The sequence below is a fragment of the Cercospora beticola genome, chromosome 5 (assembly GCF_033473495.1).
Source record: "Cercospora beticola chromosome 5, complete sequence".
In the NCBI taxonomy this organism is placed as follows: Eukaryota; Fungi; Ascomycota; class Dothideomycetes; order Mycosphaerellales; family Mycosphaerellaceae; genus Cercospora; species Cercospora beticola.
In genome coordinates this window covers 235255-252645 of record NC_088939.1, presented here as the reverse complement: position 1 = coordinate 252645, position 17391 = coordinate 235255, and the positions used below count along the sequence as shown (strand labels likewise).

At 53.5% G+C, this 17391-nt stretch overlaps 7 protein-coding genes across 7 annotated transcripts; 3 read left to right on the top strand and 4 right to left on the bottom strand.

The window, feature by feature from the left end:
- Positions 1–4034: 4034 nt before the first annotated feature.
- RHO25_007345 (uncharacterized protein) lies at positions 4035–5071 on the top strand (the record flags this gene model as incomplete). Its single annotated transcript, XM_023599535.2, has 4 exons — positions 4035–4046; positions 4196–4310; positions 4409–4684; positions 4842–5071. The coding sequence occupies 4 exons, from the start codon at positions 4035–4037 to the stop codon at positions 5069–5071; spliced, it is 633 nt and encodes a 210-aa protein (XP_023449179.1).
- A 1056-nt stretch (positions 5072–6127) lies between these two features.
- Positions 6128–6787, bottom strand: RHO25_007344 (uncharacterized protein; the record flags this gene model as incomplete). Its single annotated transcript, XM_065602935.1, has 4 exons — positions 6128–6319; positions 6397–6527; positions 6630–6732; positions 6785–6787. The coding sequence occupies 4 exons, from the start codon at positions 6785–6787 to the stop codon at positions 6128–6130; spliced, it is 429 nt and encodes a 142-aa protein (XP_065459007.1).
- A 230-nt stretch (positions 6788–7017) lies between these two features.
- On the top strand, positions 7018–8085 carry RHO25_007343 (uncharacterized protein; the record flags this gene model as incomplete). The annotated part of the gene is made up of 2 exons (XM_023599533.2): positions 7018–7203; positions 7294–8085. 2 exons carry the CDS (start codon positions 7018–7020, stop codon positions 8083–8085), a joined length of 978 nt encoding a protein of 325 aa, XP_023448624.1.
- Positions 8086–8820: 735 nt separating this feature from the next.
- Positions 8821–9129, bottom strand: RHO25_007342 (uncharacterized protein; the record flags this gene model as incomplete). Its single annotated transcript, XM_065602934.1, has 1 exon — positions 8821–9129. One exon carries the CDS (start codon positions 9127–9129, stop codon positions 8821–8823), a length of 309 nt encoding a protein of 102 aa, XP_065459006.1.
- Positions 9130–10095: 966 nt separating this feature from the next.
- On the top strand, positions 10096–11767 carry RHO25_007341 (uncharacterized protein; the record flags this gene model as incomplete). Its single annotated transcript, XM_023599532.1, has 4 exons — positions 10096–10263; positions 10345–10867; positions 10928–11237; positions 11287–11767. The coding sequence occupies 4 exons, from the start codon at positions 10096–10098 to the stop codon at positions 11765–11767; spliced, it is 1482 nt and encodes a 493-aa protein (XP_023448646.1).
- A 1140-nt stretch (positions 11768–12907) lies between these two features.
- On the bottom strand, positions 12908–14050 carry RHO25_007340 (uncharacterized protein; the record flags this gene model as incomplete). The annotated part of the gene is made up of 3 exons (XM_023599531.1): positions 12908–13794; positions 13847–13878; positions 14010–14050. 3 exons carry the CDS (start codon positions 14048–14050, stop codon positions 12908–12910), a joined length of 960 nt encoding a protein of 319 aa, XP_023448648.1.
- An 845-nt stretch (positions 14051–14895) lies between these two features.
- DBP4 (ATP-dependent RNA helicase dbp4) lies at positions 14896–17325 on the bottom strand (the record flags this gene model as incomplete). The annotated part of the gene is made up of 1 exon (XM_023599530.2): positions 14896–17325. The coding sequence occupies one exon, from the start codon at positions 17323–17325 to the stop codon at positions 14896–14898; it is 2430 nt and encodes an 809-aa protein (XP_023449738.1).
- Between the last annotated feature and the right edge of the window lie 66 nt (positions 17326–17391).

Sequence of the window (17391 nt, the reverse complement as noted above, 5' to 3'; positions counted from 1 at the left end):
CAGCGAGATGTTCAATTCTCGTATTTCCACGCTGTCTACCACTAGACTTCAATCGGAGGCATCACTTTCCCTCAAAATGTACCTCCCCCTCGTCGGCTCCATTCCCTCCCAATGCCCACACCCCATCCCATATATTAGGCTGCCCCAAGGCGGAATCCTCAGCTCATATTCCGCTTCAGTTCTCACCCATTTCTCACCAATCCACACTCCAGTCTCCCACTGAAGTACCCGTTCCCTTCCTCCACCACCAACAACCCACCCCCGAAAATCATCCCCAATTCTCACCTCCTCCAACCCCTCCAACTCCCTAAAACACATCACCATCGCCGCCTGCGCCTTATGACATCCACACATCTCATCATGCTCCACACACCCCACCGTACCCCCCTCCCCCTCAACAGGCTCAATAAACCCCTCAAGCCTCAAAGCACTAATCACCCCCAACCTGTTCAAATTCCCAAACTCAGCCAGAACTTCTAGTACCTTGGAGAATTTTTTCCCGATACCACTGATCATACATTCCCAAACTGATCAAATTCGGCATCGTAGTCAAAACTCTTCGGAGGAGGAGTTCATCCCAATATGTTGCGAGACTGAAATGTTGAAGTTTGTGGAGGTGAGGGGAGGATCTGGTGAAGAAGATGTAGAGGAGTTGGGAGCTGGATCTGTAGGGGAATAAGGGGGAGATGGAGTCGTCTGAGCGGAGGTTTTGGATATCCAGGTGGGTGAGTTTTGGGCAGAAGGGGAGGAGACAGTCTAGTTCGATGGGGATTTTTAGGTGGGTGAGGGTGTGGAGGATGGGAATGTTGGTTTCTAGGATGGAGGTGCGGGGGGTTGCTGCGGTGTCGAGAGCGGTTTCTAGAGTGAGGGTGGAGAGGTTTGGTAGTTTTGAGAGGAGTTTGGGGATTAGAGGTCCGAGGGTTGCAATGTCGGAATATGTGTTGTTGCTGCGTGGGGTTCGGGGAAAAGAGACGTCGATGCGGATTTGTTGAACGTAAGGTGCGATGTGTGAGTGTGAAAGAACCTTGATCGCGCGTGTAAACTTCTCCGCCGTCCACTCGCGTCGAGACGAGATGCTCCGAAAGAGATGAGGTTCGAAGAAGCGTCGAAAACGCTTGTTGACCATGGATAAGTGTTGCACGTTTTTTCGACCAGACTTATATCGATTGGCATCTGAAAGATGGTCCTCGCTCCCACAGTTTACGAATTCAAGAATGATGCATAAAACGTCGTCGGGAAGCCATTGCAGAGCAGCGCATCTAGGACAAATAATTGATGCATTTAATCTGGCAATCTCGCGTTGCCTTACGGCATGTTTGACGCGTATAGGGACACTGCTAGTGAGATCTGCAGGCTTCACTTGTCGGATTCGGTACATTGAGCTTGTGTAATGTCTTGTAGTTTCCGGCAATGCCCATTGACCTCGCAAGCCTCAAGCCGTCTGCAGCTGTTCCGGGTTCGAGCGCTTGTGCAGAGAAGTCTGAAAGATACGCCGCTCCATTGTCTTGTGGTGATTGCACCAGGCAGCCACACCCGTCGCGCATTCTTGCAAAGCTTGGCAGTGGACTAATAGAATTGAATCAATAATCGTCTATGAGACTCTACGATACCTTGTCAGCATATTGCGCCATGATGGGCCTCAAGTGGTCAGCTATTATTGCCTATGATACAGACGCCTCGAGATTCGCGTGCCGGATCTCGTGTAGAAGAGCTGGTCTGGGTCAAGGCTCGGCATGAAATGTTCAATCTCAAGATGTCTGAGTCGAGTGGCAGCCTGTCGACAGGTGAAGTCCCAATAGGCTTCTGGAATTCGACATCCTACCTTGCAGAATATCCATTTTGCTTGCAGAAAGACTTTGCTCTGGGCGAGTTGCAGTTGAGCGGAATTGGCATTCAAGTACGCCATATGCCGGCGCGGTGCGCAGTTCCAAATGAGCGAGGCTCAAATTGTTCTGCTCGCAGGTCTCTGCTCCAATATGGGTGGAGCTCCAGCAATGGGGCGCCGCCGAGACAACGTTGCAATGTTGGACAAAGCGCAAATTTCGACCGAGACAAAGCATTGATGGCCCAACGGGGTCTGTATAAGCATTGGTGGTTGTAGTGAGAAATTGTTGCTCTGCTGGAGGCGTGCACATCTGATACTCACGATTACCATTTATTGCTGAGTCCAATGGATTCTGCGTGTGTGGGTTCGCTGTGCCATTTGATCATCTTAGCGACCCTGCGCATGTTGGTGGCGTGTTGGTCTCGCTTCTGCAGACTAGCATAGATGGCAGTTCGGGGGTTCGCAATCCTTCACATGCAGAAGCATTCGCCTGGATGGCATCCGCGAAGCTCTCGTACCCGTCGTCTGCGGCGAACCCCTCGATCGTCCACTGGGATCTCATCCGACCACACCCTCACCTGCTGTGAAACCCATGGTCACCAACAGCGAGAACATGTTCAGCATGCAGTGCTGGGCATGTGGGTGATAAGCGATCAAGCCATAGACAATCAAGATTGTAGCAAATCAACGAGATCTATTCCATGCCGGCTCCTGTGGTTCGTGTCTGCATGCAGTTTTTTGTCCGGCTGCAGGGGGCCATGTGCACCACATGGTGTAGAGTGACGGTCCGTGAGCCGACTTGCAGCCGTGGACGCTATCGCAGAAGCTATGGCCTCGTGGGGAAAATGTTGTGTCTGGGGGGCAGCAGTTGTGCTGGCAGCTGTCTGCCAACGTCGGGCAGCTACGCATCATGCGTGGGTCACGTGATGAAAAGATCAACCTCAGGTTCACACAGCAATTTTGAGTTGCAATGGCAGCTGCAGGTCAGTAGTTGGCGTCAGTTGGATCGATGCCCGTGAACCAGCAGAAATGCGAGGCGTCAAGCGTGCGTGAGTGCATTGCAAGCTCGGCTGTCCGAGTCAGAGGCTGCTGTGGCTGCGATCGGGGAGGGCATCGACCATGCAGCCAAAGTCTCCTGCCCACGACGCCATTGAGCCGACACCGGTGGGTGATATAGGTGGGAGAGCAGGTGCTATAGCTTCACGCGCTTGGAACAGTTGTCTCATGAGCGCGCGCAGTGTCGTGCATGCCAGCGCGTCGTTGCAGTCCATTGGCTGGCGGCGGGCGCTCTATTCAGTCGTGGCACAGGGCATGGCGAGGAGGTGCAGTAGGGAGCTGGGCGCGATTCGACAAGCAGGAGAGCAGCTTGTGCGTATGGAGCCGGGTTGTGTCTGTTCGTGGAAAATACAAGCCGGTAGCGTTGTCGATCATGTCTGCTCTGGAACGGCGGAGGCTTTTCGCGCGCGCCGTCAGACATGTGGTGATGAAATCATCGGAGGGCGCCTCGGGGGAGAGCTATCGCAGATGGTCATTTGTCCCGAGAGAAGAGGCAGCGAGGTGATGTGTGGCGTAGAGGAGATGAGTAGAAAAGGGGACGGGAGGCGACAATAACGAGGACAGAGCTAGCTGGGAGGAGTAGATGAACAGGTTGGGTGGTGAGGTTGGACCATTTGATTGAACAAGCACGGTGGGTTCGCTAGAACGACGCCAGAACTCACCACGCACCCGCCGAGTGGAGCGCGCTCACAGCGATTGACGGCGCTTGGGCGATTTTGCTGGGTGTAGCACGGCACGCACGCATTCCTGTCGCTGTACTCGCTGTCCTCCGCCGGCCACCTCGTCGCCCTCCACCACCGCACCGTCGCCGCGCACGCCTCGTCGTTGCTGTCACATCGTCGCCATTCCGCACCCGCTGCCAACGGAACGTGACGACTCGCGCGTTGACCTGCGTCCCGCTCCGCTGGCTGGCTGGCCGCTCCTCTCATCACACCCACCCACCCACACGTTCCCTCGCCTGGCGATCGGCGTCATCACATTGCAGCAGCTCGCCGAGCCGAAGGCGCATCTCGTGCTTCTTGGATCCCCCCGACCGCTCACTGCACACACTATCTGCGTCGCCACGGTACCGGCTTCCCGCGACTCAAATCCCGCCGCTGCATAGCGCACGACCAAGGCACACAACGCCTGCTGCTGGTTCTGCTCCTTCGAGATGGCATCCAAAGTACGCCGCACTCCACTCCCTCCCACTGCTGCTGCTGCATCCCTTCCAACAACCCTCCGTTGCCCTGTTCGCACGCGCCGCCTCTCTGTGCTCCCTACGCGGCGCCGCAAAGCTCGGCCCTGTGCAGCCTACTGACAGTCATGTCGCAGTTCCTCCGGGAATACAAGCTGGTGGTAGTCGGTGGAGGTGGTGTGGGAAAGTCCTGTCTGACCATCCAACTCATCCAATCGCATTTCGTCGACGAGTATGATCCGACCATCGAAGGTATCTCGCCCCCGTCCAGCCGCCGCGGACACGCCTTCACCGACCTGGCATTGCGCACTGCCATTGAGCTCCATACACTGACACCTCCCGTCTGACAGACTCCTACCGCAAGCAATGCGTGATCGACGATGAAGTCGCCCTCCTCGATGTGCTCGACACCGCCGGACAGGAGGAATACTCGGCCATGCGCGAACAATACATGCGGACAGGAGAGGGATTCCTATTGGTCTACAGCATCACATCACGGCAAAGCTTTGAAGAGATGGTGACATTCCAGCAACAAATACTGCGCGTCAAGGACAAGGACTACTTCCCCATCATCGTCGTGGGCAACAAGTGCGATCTGGAGCACGAGCGACAAGTGAGCACAGAAGGTATGCATGCCCGTTATCTCTTTTTGTTCGGCGTACAGCGGCGGAGGAATAAACAAGTGCACGACGACACTATATACGTGCACGCGGTGAAACATAGTGTACCTGCATACGAGCTTGCACAATGCGGAATATTTGCTAACCATGCATCCAACCACAGAGGGCAGACAACTCGCACGACAGTTTGGCTGCAAATTCATCGAGACATCCGCCAAGTCGAGGATCAATGTGGAGAACGCCTTTTACGACATCGTGCGCGAAATCAGGAAATACAACAAGGACATGTCGGGATACCCCGGTGGCGGTGGTTCGGGCAGCAAGCCCAAGGATGAGTTCCAAGTGGATCAGGAGCAAGACGCTGGGTGCTGTGGGAAATGCACAGTCATGTAGACTGCGCCGTTCGTGCCTGAAACACGAAAGATGTGGAGTGTGCTGCAATATGCGATGCGATATTCACACAGCGACAGTATCGTGCATAAGCGGGGAACGGGGATGACCGGAACTGGGAGAAGACAAGACGAATCGAGAACTGCAGCATTGGGTACCTCAGGAGCAGAGAAAGAGGGGCGACAACGAGACGCCCTGCACACACCGAGTGCGCGCGGCAGAGGCATGGATTCCGGCGCGTGTGCGATCATGACAAGCCCATTCTACCAAAAGACAACCACCGGAGCAGCGGGAAGAGCAGATGGACCAGGTTCTGCTGCTTGTCACTTACGACTTTAACCACATACCCCAGGGCCCCAATCATTCAACCAACGCCAGAAAACATCACCTCACTCATCGCGAGAACCACAAAAGAGCCTCTCATTAACCACCTTCATAAGTCTTCTTTATGGTCTTTGTAATGCATGAGACAAAATCATCCTTTTCCCAACAACAACGATTGCAGCATTACAACAGGACGACAGGCCCATACGCAATTTGGCGCATTAGTATCTTATTCAACCGAAAACTTCTTTCTTTCCACTACTATGCACAGACGCAACACTTTTACACACAGATTGCATGGAGAACAGTGAGATGTGCCCTACTTCTTCCGTTGATCTTTTGTCCTTGTCGCAAAGCTTCATTGGCGTATGCGACCGCTTTCTATGCGATTTCTCGAGTTGACGTGCTCGAGTCGCCCCAGAACCGTGAGGCTAGCACCGAATGAATGATGTAGAACGAGTTCGTCAAGTGAAAATCGAGAAACTGATGCTTCCTCCCACTTCATTCACAACTGCATCGATCATTCGAACATCTATGCCTCCCTGCTCATATCCACACTGACCTGCGCAGTCATGGCGTGACGTCGACTCTTTCAGTTATGCATTTCCTCCATTCGTACGCCGAGCCCGACTAATCCTGGCCGTTCGCGACCCCATTCATACCCTCTTCCACATGGCCTTGTATGCCACTGAGAGCACATCATTCCTCAATCATAGCATCATATCTCCTTTCTGCTTAATCCTCCCCCTTCAAAACCTCTTCTATCTCCTCCAACTCCTCCGCCGAATCAATCTCAATCAACCTCCCAGCTTCCGATGTACTACGAATCAACTCTTTCGCTCCGGCGTACAGCATGCGGTTTTCGGCGCTGCAGGTTGGTGGGAGGTAGTTTATCAGGACGTAGGGGACTGAGAGGCGGCCGGAGGACTACACAACAATCAGCGTGGAAGCCAGATGAACAGCTCAGAGCTGAAGAGGGGAAGGCCGAGGGGTTTTGTACGAACCAGTGTCAAGGGATAACTCAGCAAGATATATCGTGGAGTGTTATCGGGTAGCTCGTCGGCGAGTTCTTGCATGTTTGTGTAGATTTGGGTGTCTTCGGGGCAGATTTCCATGTTGGATTTGTTGATGTGGTCTTCTGGCGGGGGGAGATTATCAGTGAGGCTCGTCGCGGATGCAGAAAGAGACGGCTGCTGGTTTTGTTTCCAGAGCGATCAGTGTACTGGATAGTACGCACATATGACTGCTTGAGGATCTTTGGCACGAGATGTCCCTAGGCGGAATTTGCGTAGTTTGTCTTTGGTCTCGGTCGAGATGGTGTAGAGGCGCGATTCGGAGGACTGTGGTGCTTGTCAGAATGCGTGGATGAAAGCACCATGTGTATGAGCTTACCATTTTGGCGGTGTTAGTCGTGTTCTCGAATAGCGTTCAGTGGAAGGCTGCAGGTGTGCAGGTGTGTTCCAGGCAGGTCATCCCAGTCGATGCAGGTGGGCGTGAGTGAGGCTCGAAGATCGACCCCACGTTAAACCCGTAAACAGTGACAACATCACTTTGGACCTTCCTTTCGCAATGTCGCTCTCCTTTCCTTCACTTCACATCTTTGCCATTGGACTCTCTCCCCATCCATGTTTTCTCGAGTAAATCAACTCGCTCGCCATCTTTCGCGACCACTCCCCAACTACCTCCACAACTCCGCAGCTCGAACAACCAGCTCCATCTTGACGTCACGCACAATGGCAGCCGAACGAAGCAAACGACAAATCCACACAGCAGCATGCCTAATCATAGGCGATGAAGTCCTCGGCGGCAAGGTGAGTCTTTCATCCTCCATCCCAAAAACCAGCCTCGACCCAAGCTGAAAAGACCCCCCGCTAAACCCAGCCCTCGTGAACCCCCCACAGACCGTCGACACCAACTCCGCCTACTTGGCCAAATTCTGCTTCTCCCTCGGCATAGCCCTCAAACGCGTCGAAGTCATCGCCGACGATGAATCCGAAATCGTGGAAGCCGCCCGCCGCATGTCCCACACCTACGACTTCGTCGTCACATCCGGTGGAATTGGTCCCACCCACGACGATATCACCTACGCTTCCATCGCCAAAGCTTTCGATCTCCCCTTAGTCCTCCACGAAGAAGCTTACACGAAAATGAAAGCTCTATCACGACCACATCCGAGTCAGAAAGATTTTAGCTGGGATGTGGATTCTCCTGCACGAAGGGCGAAGTTGAGGATGATACAGTTGCCGTATGATAAGAACTTGCCGGATGAGGATCAGGTCGTTTTTACGGCAGAGGATCTGTGGGTTCCGATTTCGGTTGTTAATGGGAATGTGCATATTTTGCCTGGGATTCCGAGGCTGTTTGAGAAGTTATTGCAAGGGCTGAAGCCGAGGATTTTGCCTCGACTTGTGGATCCTGAGGGGAAGGGAGTGCATAGGATATTGTTCTCGACGCCGCTGGCAGAGAGTGCGGTGGCGGAATACTTGACAGAGCTGTCTCAAAAGGTGGAGAGTAAGGGGATCAAGGTGGGGAGTTATCCACGATGGGGTAAGAGTCGGAATACTGTGACGTTGGTGGGTAAGGATAAGGAGTACATGGAGACTCTGGTTGCAGAGGTGGAGAAGGGTGTTGAAGGGAAGAGAGTGCAGGTGGAAGGAGAGGACGACGACGCTGGGAGCGACAAGGATACATGAACATGAAGACAGTCGGTCAGTCCGGACCATGAATGAAGTAATGAGATTGCCGGGAGCGAACAACTCGCGAAATGCGACATCCTGTACATGTGCTGAGTACGTATAAACACTTGCTAGATGGTCAAGACTTTACGATGCAACAGGTTTCCGCTCTTTTGGCCCTACAGAATTCTTGTGCTGTGGCTTCGAATGCTCGGCATCTTCATAGGTGACGACCACTTCCGTCCTCAGCTCAATGACCCCACTTGCTAGTTCTTCATGCACGCCCTCGCGATCGGCGGTGGTGGCCGCCAACCCCGTTCTCAAAGCATCTGGGTCATGCGCGATAATCGTGGTTGTCTCTCCTTGGTCTGGACGCAAGATGGGTGCCAGAATGTTCCTGGTGCGTTGGCTATCGCGGCCAATGGTCCGGTCAGAATTGTGACTTTCCCCTCGATTCATGTATTCAGGTCTTGATGAATTCTCAGCAGCATACTGCTGCAAGCGTGTGCGCGAGCTATGGCTGCTGGAGGACTTGGACCGCGGATCGGACTTGCTCGACGTGGATGGCTTATGATACTGGCATGCATCCGGTGGTGGGGCAGGACCTTCTTCCTTCGCGAATGTCCTCCTCCGATTCCACGTCAGTGGCGGGAGCTTCAGAGATACTCTCTTCAACGGACGCTCCAACGTTGGAGCTCTCAGTGGAGACTCAAGTGCTGATATGCTCGGTCTCGCGAATGTGCTACGTCGATCCTAGGTCGGTCGCAAGGCCGCTCGCTCTGCTCGTTCCAGCGCCGCATTGGAGTCTGATCGCTGGCCATCGCCGGTTCGTGTCCTCCACCCGCTGCTGAGGTTCGAGATAGTTCTCCTGCTGCGCTGATCGTTTGGAGACTGGAAAACTCCGCCTTCAAAGATTACGAAGAAGGGCTTCGCGCAGGGGACTGTGGCCAAGATGATGCTCAAATGCATTGCGACCTGGGTGATTATCGTCACGTCTGTTCGAACGTAGGTCTCATCGTCCTCATGCACCGCACTGGCGAAGAAGTTAAACCGGAGGAACATGGTTGGAAGTACCAGGAGCCGCAGCAGGAAAGCGACCATGACAGCAATCTTGGGGCGCCGCGACATCTGCACATTCTAGACGACGTATATCGCGATGATGACGTTCGTCACTTCCAGGAGCGCTGCGGAAATCGTAATGCTTAAACGGACCGCAATACGATCGAGGCACTTATCCGCATTCAGAATGTCCCATGGTCGAGGAAGGGGGCATTTGAATATGTGGAGTAGCCATGAAGACAGTGCCCAGATCACTGTCAGGTATGCGACTGCAAAGCAGATCCGATGGTGCTCTCGCAACAAAGTTATACGCCGGATCAGGAAAGAGATTGAGAGCAGCGCAGCTCCCTCGGACAGGATGTACAGCTGTTCTGCGATCCAGGTGCAGAGGAAAACTCGTTCGAAACTGAACATAGAGAGGGCGTAAGCATGATATCCCAGGCCAAAGTGGATCGCTACGAGTGTCGTAATAGATTGCGCGACGCCGAGAATCTGCTGGTGTCAACAACTCATCACCAACGAAACTCAAAGCGCGACACCTACAGTCGCAGCCAAACATGCAGTGTCATCAGCACCAAAGGGACCGTTGACTTTCGTACGCAGAAAGGCGCGGATGAGGAAGGTGAAGGTGGTCCAGACAATAGCAACGGAGCAGGTGATGGCGATGTATGCGGCTGCGCTAGGAATATCGAGTCCGGACATGGAGACGCATCGCGCTCAAGGTGGATGCGTGTTCTCGGCCAGAGTGTAGGCGTCTGCACGGGAAGACGAACGTGGATGGAGTGCTTGGAGATGCCGACTCGCAACAATCCGGTCGCCATCGAAGCCGAAGAGGCAGCAGCGTTGCATTCGCGTTGCGGGAAGTCACGAAGACGCGGCAGCTGTGAGACTTAGCTGTCTCCATACAGCTCTGAAACTACTTGCTTTTCCTCCCTCATCGATATCACGCCCACACCCACATACTTCAACATGCAATCAGAAGCTTCAACACTCACCCTACGCCCTCATCTTCCGATCGCCCACGCCAGCGACTTCCCTAAGCCACGGACACCAGATACTCCAAGCAGTGATGAGTTCATCTTCTCTACCAAGCGTCGTCCTGCGCGCCTCTCCATGGACTTCCGCCCCGTTGAACCAGTCAGTCGCAAGCGAGAGATGCAGCACAGCTTCCGCCTGGTCTCCACCATCGGCTTCACATCTCTCGTCACCGGCACCTAGGAGGTGCTCCTTTCTGGCAACTCCAACATACTCTTCAATGGCGGCCTGCCCGGTCTCGTCTGGTCTACCATCTTCGCGCACGTCGGCCAACTGTTCATCGTGCTTTCCCTGGCAGAGATTAGCTCTATGGTTCCCACGGGTGGGCAGTACCGCTGGGCGTCAGCATTCGCTCCTCCACGATACCAACAGGTCCTCTCGTATTTCACCGGATCGCTCTGCTCGATCGGATGGCAGGCAAGACTCACTGCAATATGCTACATCTTGGCCGGCGTCGTTCTGGCACTTGTCGAGATCAACCATGATGACTTTTCTCCCACACGCTGGCAGCGCAACCTCCTCACTTTTGGAGTCCTCATCGTTGTGTCAGCGTTCAACGCGCTTGCAGCGAGCCATCTCTCGGTCGCCGAGGGGTTGTTTGCCATCTGCCATGTCTACGCTCTGGTGCCTATCGTCGTTTCCCTCTGGGTTCTGGCCCCGAAGCAATCTGTCGCGGATGTGTTCTTCAACTGCACGGACAATGGTGGTGGCTAGCCGTCTCCAGTCCTTGGTGTGTTAGTAGGACAAATTCCTGCTTTCTTCACAGTCCTGGGAAGTGAGGCCACAGTACACATCTCGGAAGAAGTCGAGGAGCCAGAGACTGTGCTTCCAAGATGCATGCTCTGGAGCTATCTTGCGAACCTTCCAGGCACCCTTCTGCTACTACTGACCTATGCATTCAACGTCTCGGATCTCGAGGCCACAGCAGAAGCCATTGTTCCTTTTGCTTCAGTTCTGTCTATGGCGCTACAATCTGACGCTGCCACCACCGGCTTCTTGGTCGTGGTCATGTCTCTACTCTTTATGATTGCTGTCAGCACTATGGTGACGACGTCTCGCCATCTCTTCGCGTTTGGGTCAGTTCTGGTGGACAGCGATTCAAGCTACAAAGCTGACGCTGTTTAGGCGAGACAGAGCACTCTATTCGGCACCGTGGTTCGGAAGAGTCGACGCAAGACTGCAGGTCCCCCTCAACGCCATCTATTCGAGCGTATTCTTCGCCCTCGTCCTGATTCTCGTCACTATCGCAACGACCGCACCGCTCAACACTATGATGGGATTGGCAGTCGCAACGCTAATGACGACCTACATTATTGTGATTGGGTGTTTGATCCGCAGACGTCTTCAAGGAGACGGCCTTCCACGCGCTAGCTGGTCACTTGGTAGAGCTGGCATCTGGATCAACGTCATCGCAGTAGTGTACTCGGTCTGGGCATTCTTCTGGTCTTTTTGGCCTACCATGCACAGTTCAAGCGCTGCAGATATGAATTGGACATTCTTACTGTATTGCTTTGTGGTAGCGTATGCGCTCTGCTTTTTCATCTCCGGTCAGCGGCGTTTGAGGCAGCGCCCAATGGAGATGATGCCTTCTTGGACTCCGAGATAGGTTGCAGACACAAGATGACATTCCCTGACGCCATATTCTGTAGCCAAGATTCGTCTCTATGGAGACTGACGGTATCACAGGCATTCATCAACTTCGGTATGCGACACGACGCTCTGACCTGCCAATAGCGACAGTGGGTATTATACCGGCACTATGGGATGCTACCCAGCAAGCACCTGATGTTATGCGCACACGGAATCGGCACAGTGCTCGCATAACATATCGGCCTTGCCGGGCAGATCAAGCTCATATCCCTTGCGTGAAATTCTCACGGCCAGCCGAGCCCGACTTTCGTGTTATGCGCAGTAGAAGAATGCATGCACACGCACGTGCCTAAATGGACTCACTGCGCAGTACTTCCAGCTCGACCAGGGCGCTACCTTTGAGGCGTACAGCATCCTGGATACCCTTGGTACAGGCCATCGCCTCCTAATTTAACATCAATATGGACTACACACTTCTGCCCCTGGCCTGGATCAGTTCTACCTCCGCGCAGCAATCTGGAGCTCCTCCCAACTGGCGAGCCACTGTCACCAATGCTCCCGCTACTCCCACCTGTGAGCCCGCAACTGGCGTATTGTCCGATGCCGCTTGCCCAATTAAAACTACATTCTGGAACGGTGATGTCTACAATTATGGCGGCCCTTACATGCTGATCGACAGCTCAGAGAGCGGCGGTGATACGAAATGGGGCAAGTGCGGCATAGATGACTGTGCTCTATCGTGTGAGACATTTGGCTCCGAGTGTCTGGGTTTCGGATATAACGATGGAGAATGCTATTGCAGGATCTTAATGGTTGCGCCACTGCTGACACAGCCTGGTTGGAGAGATTGGGGAGATGAGGCATCGGCTTATGTGAGGGTTACGGGATATAATTTTACGGGGCAGCCTGGTGCTTCTGCTGTGCCTGCGACAACCACGCCGCTTGAGATCGAGGTGTCGAGTGTGGGGAGCGGAAGTGAGGTGCAAGTTACGACGACGGTGGACTCATTGCCTGTGGCGACTTTGAGCTCGACACTTGGTGCTTCCTCTTCGCAAGCCGCTGTTCCAGTCTCGGTTCCAGACTCTCCCACGGCAACATTGAGCTCGACAATTGTTGCTTCATCTTCACAAGCTGATATCTCAGTCTCGACATCAGACTATCCAGCGGAAATAGTGAGCTCGACATCTGTTGAATCTTCCTCACAGACGGCTATTCCGGTCTCGATTCCAGATTCCGAAACAGCAGTACTCAGCTCGACCACTGATGCCTCGTCTTCGCAAGCAGCTGTTCCAGCCTCGATTTCAGACTCTTCGGCGGAAATATTGAGCTCAACGATTGCTGTGTCTTCTGAACTGGCGGCTACCCCAGTTACGATTTCGGACTCTCCGGCCGTCATATCGAGCTCGACACTCATTGCGTCCTCTTTCCAGGTTGACGTCGAGGTCTCAACATCAGATTCTCTGGCGGAATCACTGAGCTCGACGATCGTTGTGTCTTCTTCACAGGTGGCTGGTTCAGCCTCGATTTCAGACTCTTCGACGGAGATATTGAGCTCGACGCTTGGTACATTCTCTTCGGAAGCGGCTGATCCGACCTTGATCCCAGAGTCTCCAGCGGACACACTGAGCTCGACAAACGTTGTGTCTTCTTCACAAGTGCCAGTCACAGACCCAGACACTTCGGTCCCTAGCGTATCTGTCGCAGTACCAGTTGCCTCGTCTTCTGAAACGGATCTTTCAGCTCCAACATCAGACTCTCCGGCGGCTAGCCTATCTGATTCAGTGTCAGCTGCTTCAACTCCGCAACCTGCTACTCCAATTTCAATCTCCGCATCAGACTCCGTGACGGCGAGCGCGACTGCTTCGGTAGAAGTTGCGTCCTCTTCGCAATCAGTTGATCCAGCTGCATTGTCAGGCTCTGCGGCGGTCAGCGCATCTGTTGCGTCCTCTTTGCAACCGGCCATTTCAGCTTCACTAGCAGTTTCTGCAGCGGTCAGCGCATCTAGCCCAGTATCCGTCGCATCTTTACCACTTCCCACGTCGTCTGCAACTCAGCCATCGTCCTTCACGACCTCAAGAATTCCGGCAGTACTCACCTCTACCATTGCAGCCAGTCCGCCCCAATCTCCTGGCCCATCTGTCCAGCCTACTCCTGCACCAACAGTCTGCCCAGCAGCAAATTCCGCCATCACAACTCTCAACAACCGAGCATTTGAAATGACTTGCAATGCCGCGCACTGTGGAGCTACAGCGACGTACTCCGGGACTGGAGCTGCAACCACGAATTTGGCATCTTGCATTGCTCAATGTACTGGGACTTGCACTGGATTGTATTACACTTCGGGTTTGTGTATGGAGATCGTGGGTGGTGGTTCGAGGTGCCCGTATGCAATGTCTGGATATACGGCTGCTTATGTCGTAGGCGCCGCACCGCCCACTGCTACTGCTGGGGGTGGCGGGTTATTGGGATTAGGTCTGGGAGGGTTGTTGGGGCTTTGAGGGGTGCTCTGTTGTGATGGAAGGCGTTGCGATTGCAATTGCCTAAAAAAAAACAGGTAAAGGTGCTGTGCTCTGGGGCTGACCCCAGATCGTGGATTTTGCTTTTGTTTGGGAAGAATTATTCGCTGCAAGCAAATTGAAAAAGTTGGAATTGTGCGGTGGATGGCCAGAGTTTCGGCGTAATGTGGATGTTGGATAGTTTGGTTTGGCTTGGTGGCATTGATGTTGGAGATGACTTGGTAGTGGGAGTGCTTGTAGGGATCTCCCTTCGCGATAAGAGACACATTCGTTTGGATATGCGTGAGAGTAAGATTAGCAGATAGCAAAGACACCTGATTGAACGACAGATCCGATGACATATCTTTTGCCGAGAGCTGATTCGGCAGTCAGAAGAACTGGAGCGGCATGGAGATGATATTCGCATTTGTTGAGAGGCCGTGCTTCGCGTACGGGAAGTCCTTGACACTGGAGCAGGTTGCAGAAGGAGCATCGTACTGAGTTGTGAAAGTGGAGAAAATGCAAACGGATCTCGGAGATCTGTTTGACAGCGCTTTTCTCCTCCTTGCCTGTAGCCGTCTGCCTAGGTCTATACATTAGGTGTGTGTGAACAATCGGCGCCCAGTATCTCTGCGAGCTGATCTTAGTATCATCCTTGAAGAGCAGCAGCAGCAGCAGCTTCCAGGTCTCCGAACGACTCAATCTCCATCTCTTGATCATCGAGGTCTTTCCGACGTCCCTTCTCTTGGAACCACTTAGGCTTCTTCTGCGGCCGCTCACTTTCCGCATCGCTTTCGTCCTCGCTCTCACCTCCGCTCGACTGAATATCACCGAGGAATTTGGCAAAATCATCCCTCGCGTCCTCCAGCGGAGCCCCTCCATCATCACTTTCATCATCATCACTCTGTGCTCCAATCGCTGCAGCCTTCTCCTTCTCCTTCCTCTTCTCCCTCTTGGCTCTCCTCTTCTCCTTCGCAAGCGCCTTATCCTCGACATCCGCCTGAGCAGCACGTTCTGCCTCCTTCTCCAAGAAGCGTTTCCGTTGCTCCTCGGCTTCACCCTTGGCACGGAAATCTTCCTCATTCTCAAGCTCGTAGAGTTGATGAGCATTACCCTCATCATCGAAGACCAGCTTTTGACCCTTGTCTTTGAGTTTCGTGAGCTTCTTCTTTGATTTGAGAAGTTTCTCACGACGCTTAGAGTCCAGTACGATTGGATTCTTGGCACCTGGAATGTTGACCTTTCTCACTCCCGCGACGTCCTCTTCCTCCTCATCAGTCGAAGAAGCAGCGTCCGACTCGTCTGCGTCTACTGGTATACGTTTCTTGACAGCAAACAGATCGTCGTCTGATAATTGTTCTCCGTCCAGCCTGTTGATATCAAAGTCGTCGTCGCGCAGAAGCTTGCGAGTATGCTCTGCCAAGATGTCCTGGTTCTGCCGCTCGAACATGCGATCATATTTGGTTCGAACGCCATCCTTCTTCTTCGCTTTGTGATCCTCCTCATCATCGGAGTCCTCATCCTCATCCTCGCTTTGAATTCTGGCTTGCCGCGATTCGTTCTTCTTGCGTTTCTGTTCTTCGGGGTCGGCTTTGAGGAATTTGATTCGTGGAGCATTCAGAAGACCCATACTGGTCGCCCACTCGTCAAGCTTATAGTTTTGCAGGTTGAACGTTTCCTTGTCCTTCTGAATGTGTATACTTTTGACATACGCCACGAATGCCTTCATAGCCAACTGCTTGAGATGCGGATCTTGGAAGCACATGTTTTGCAACTGGTCTTTGATACTTTGCTGCTTCTTTTGTTTTACGTTGATGCGCTCAATTGGCACCTTCTTTTGTTCCAGTCGAGTGAGCATGCCTTCCTCCTCGCTGGGGTCCAGGAAGAGCACTGCACGTCCATTCCGCTCGTATCGTGCTGTACGTCCGACGCGGTGAATGTAGGTGTCTGCATCTTCCGGGCAGTCAACTTGCACTACCCAATCAACAGCCGGAAAGTCCAGTCCTCGCGCAACAACATCGGTGGTGAAGAGACAGCTATGCTTGGCCCTCGAGAACTTCTCAGTGGTCTCCAAACGCGTCGTCTCTTTCATTCTTCCGTAGAGATGCAGAAGTGGAATACCAGGCTGCATGTGCCGGAAGGCTTGGTATACAAAACGTACCTGCTTTGTCGCGGACAGGAACACAATGATCTTGCTTTTCTTCGCTGATTGTATGAATGACCAGAGCGTGTCCAATTTCTCGGAGAGGGGTGTAATAACGTAGTTCTGCTGAAGCGTCGCTGGAGTGGCTGAGGAGGCTGCCTCATGAACAGAAATGTACTCTGGATCCTTGAGCGACAACCGTGCCAGATCAGACACTCTCTTGCTCTGCGTTGCGCTGAATAACATGGTCTGCCGCTGCTTTGGCAGATATTCGATGATCGCATCGACGGCATGCTGGAAGCCCATATCCATAATTCTGTCCGCCTCATCAAGGACCAGCATCTGCAGGTTATCCGCATTGAATCCTGCTGTCTGCTCCAGGTGCTGCTTTATCCGCCCAGGCGTACAGACCAGAATGTTCATCCTCAACATAGCATCCGCCTCATCTCTAACGCTCTTTCCTCCGATTACCAGCCCAGCTGAGAAGAGATGTCCTTTCCCTCCCACTTTCCGAAGCACCTCGAAGATCTGGATCGCGAGCTCTCTCGTGGGAGTGATGATAAGGGCACCCAGCCCTGCATCGGCTCCGACACATTGCGCTCTGTACAGGTTCTCGAGAACGGGGACAATGAATGCCAGTGTCTTTCCACTACCTGTCTTCGCAGCTCCAAGGATATCGCGCCCTTTCAATGCCAACGGAATCGCCTTCGACTGGATATCGGTGAGTGTGCTGAAGTGAGATGATTTCAGACCAGCTTTCGTCGGTTCGGACAGCGGTAGATCGGCGAAGGTCTCGATTTTGCTGCTTTTGGGATCCAGTTCCTTGACAGCAGCCTCCAGAGTCTCGACATCGACATCATCTCTCTTCCTCTTCTGCCCTCGAGCTTGCTTCTTGGGCTTGGTGGGCTTCGTGCGCCCGGTGAGTATAGGTGCCATAGTCCCGCAGTGGCAGTCGTGAGCACCAAGCTGCCTGCACTCAGCGTGGCGTCAAGTCGCGTGCCC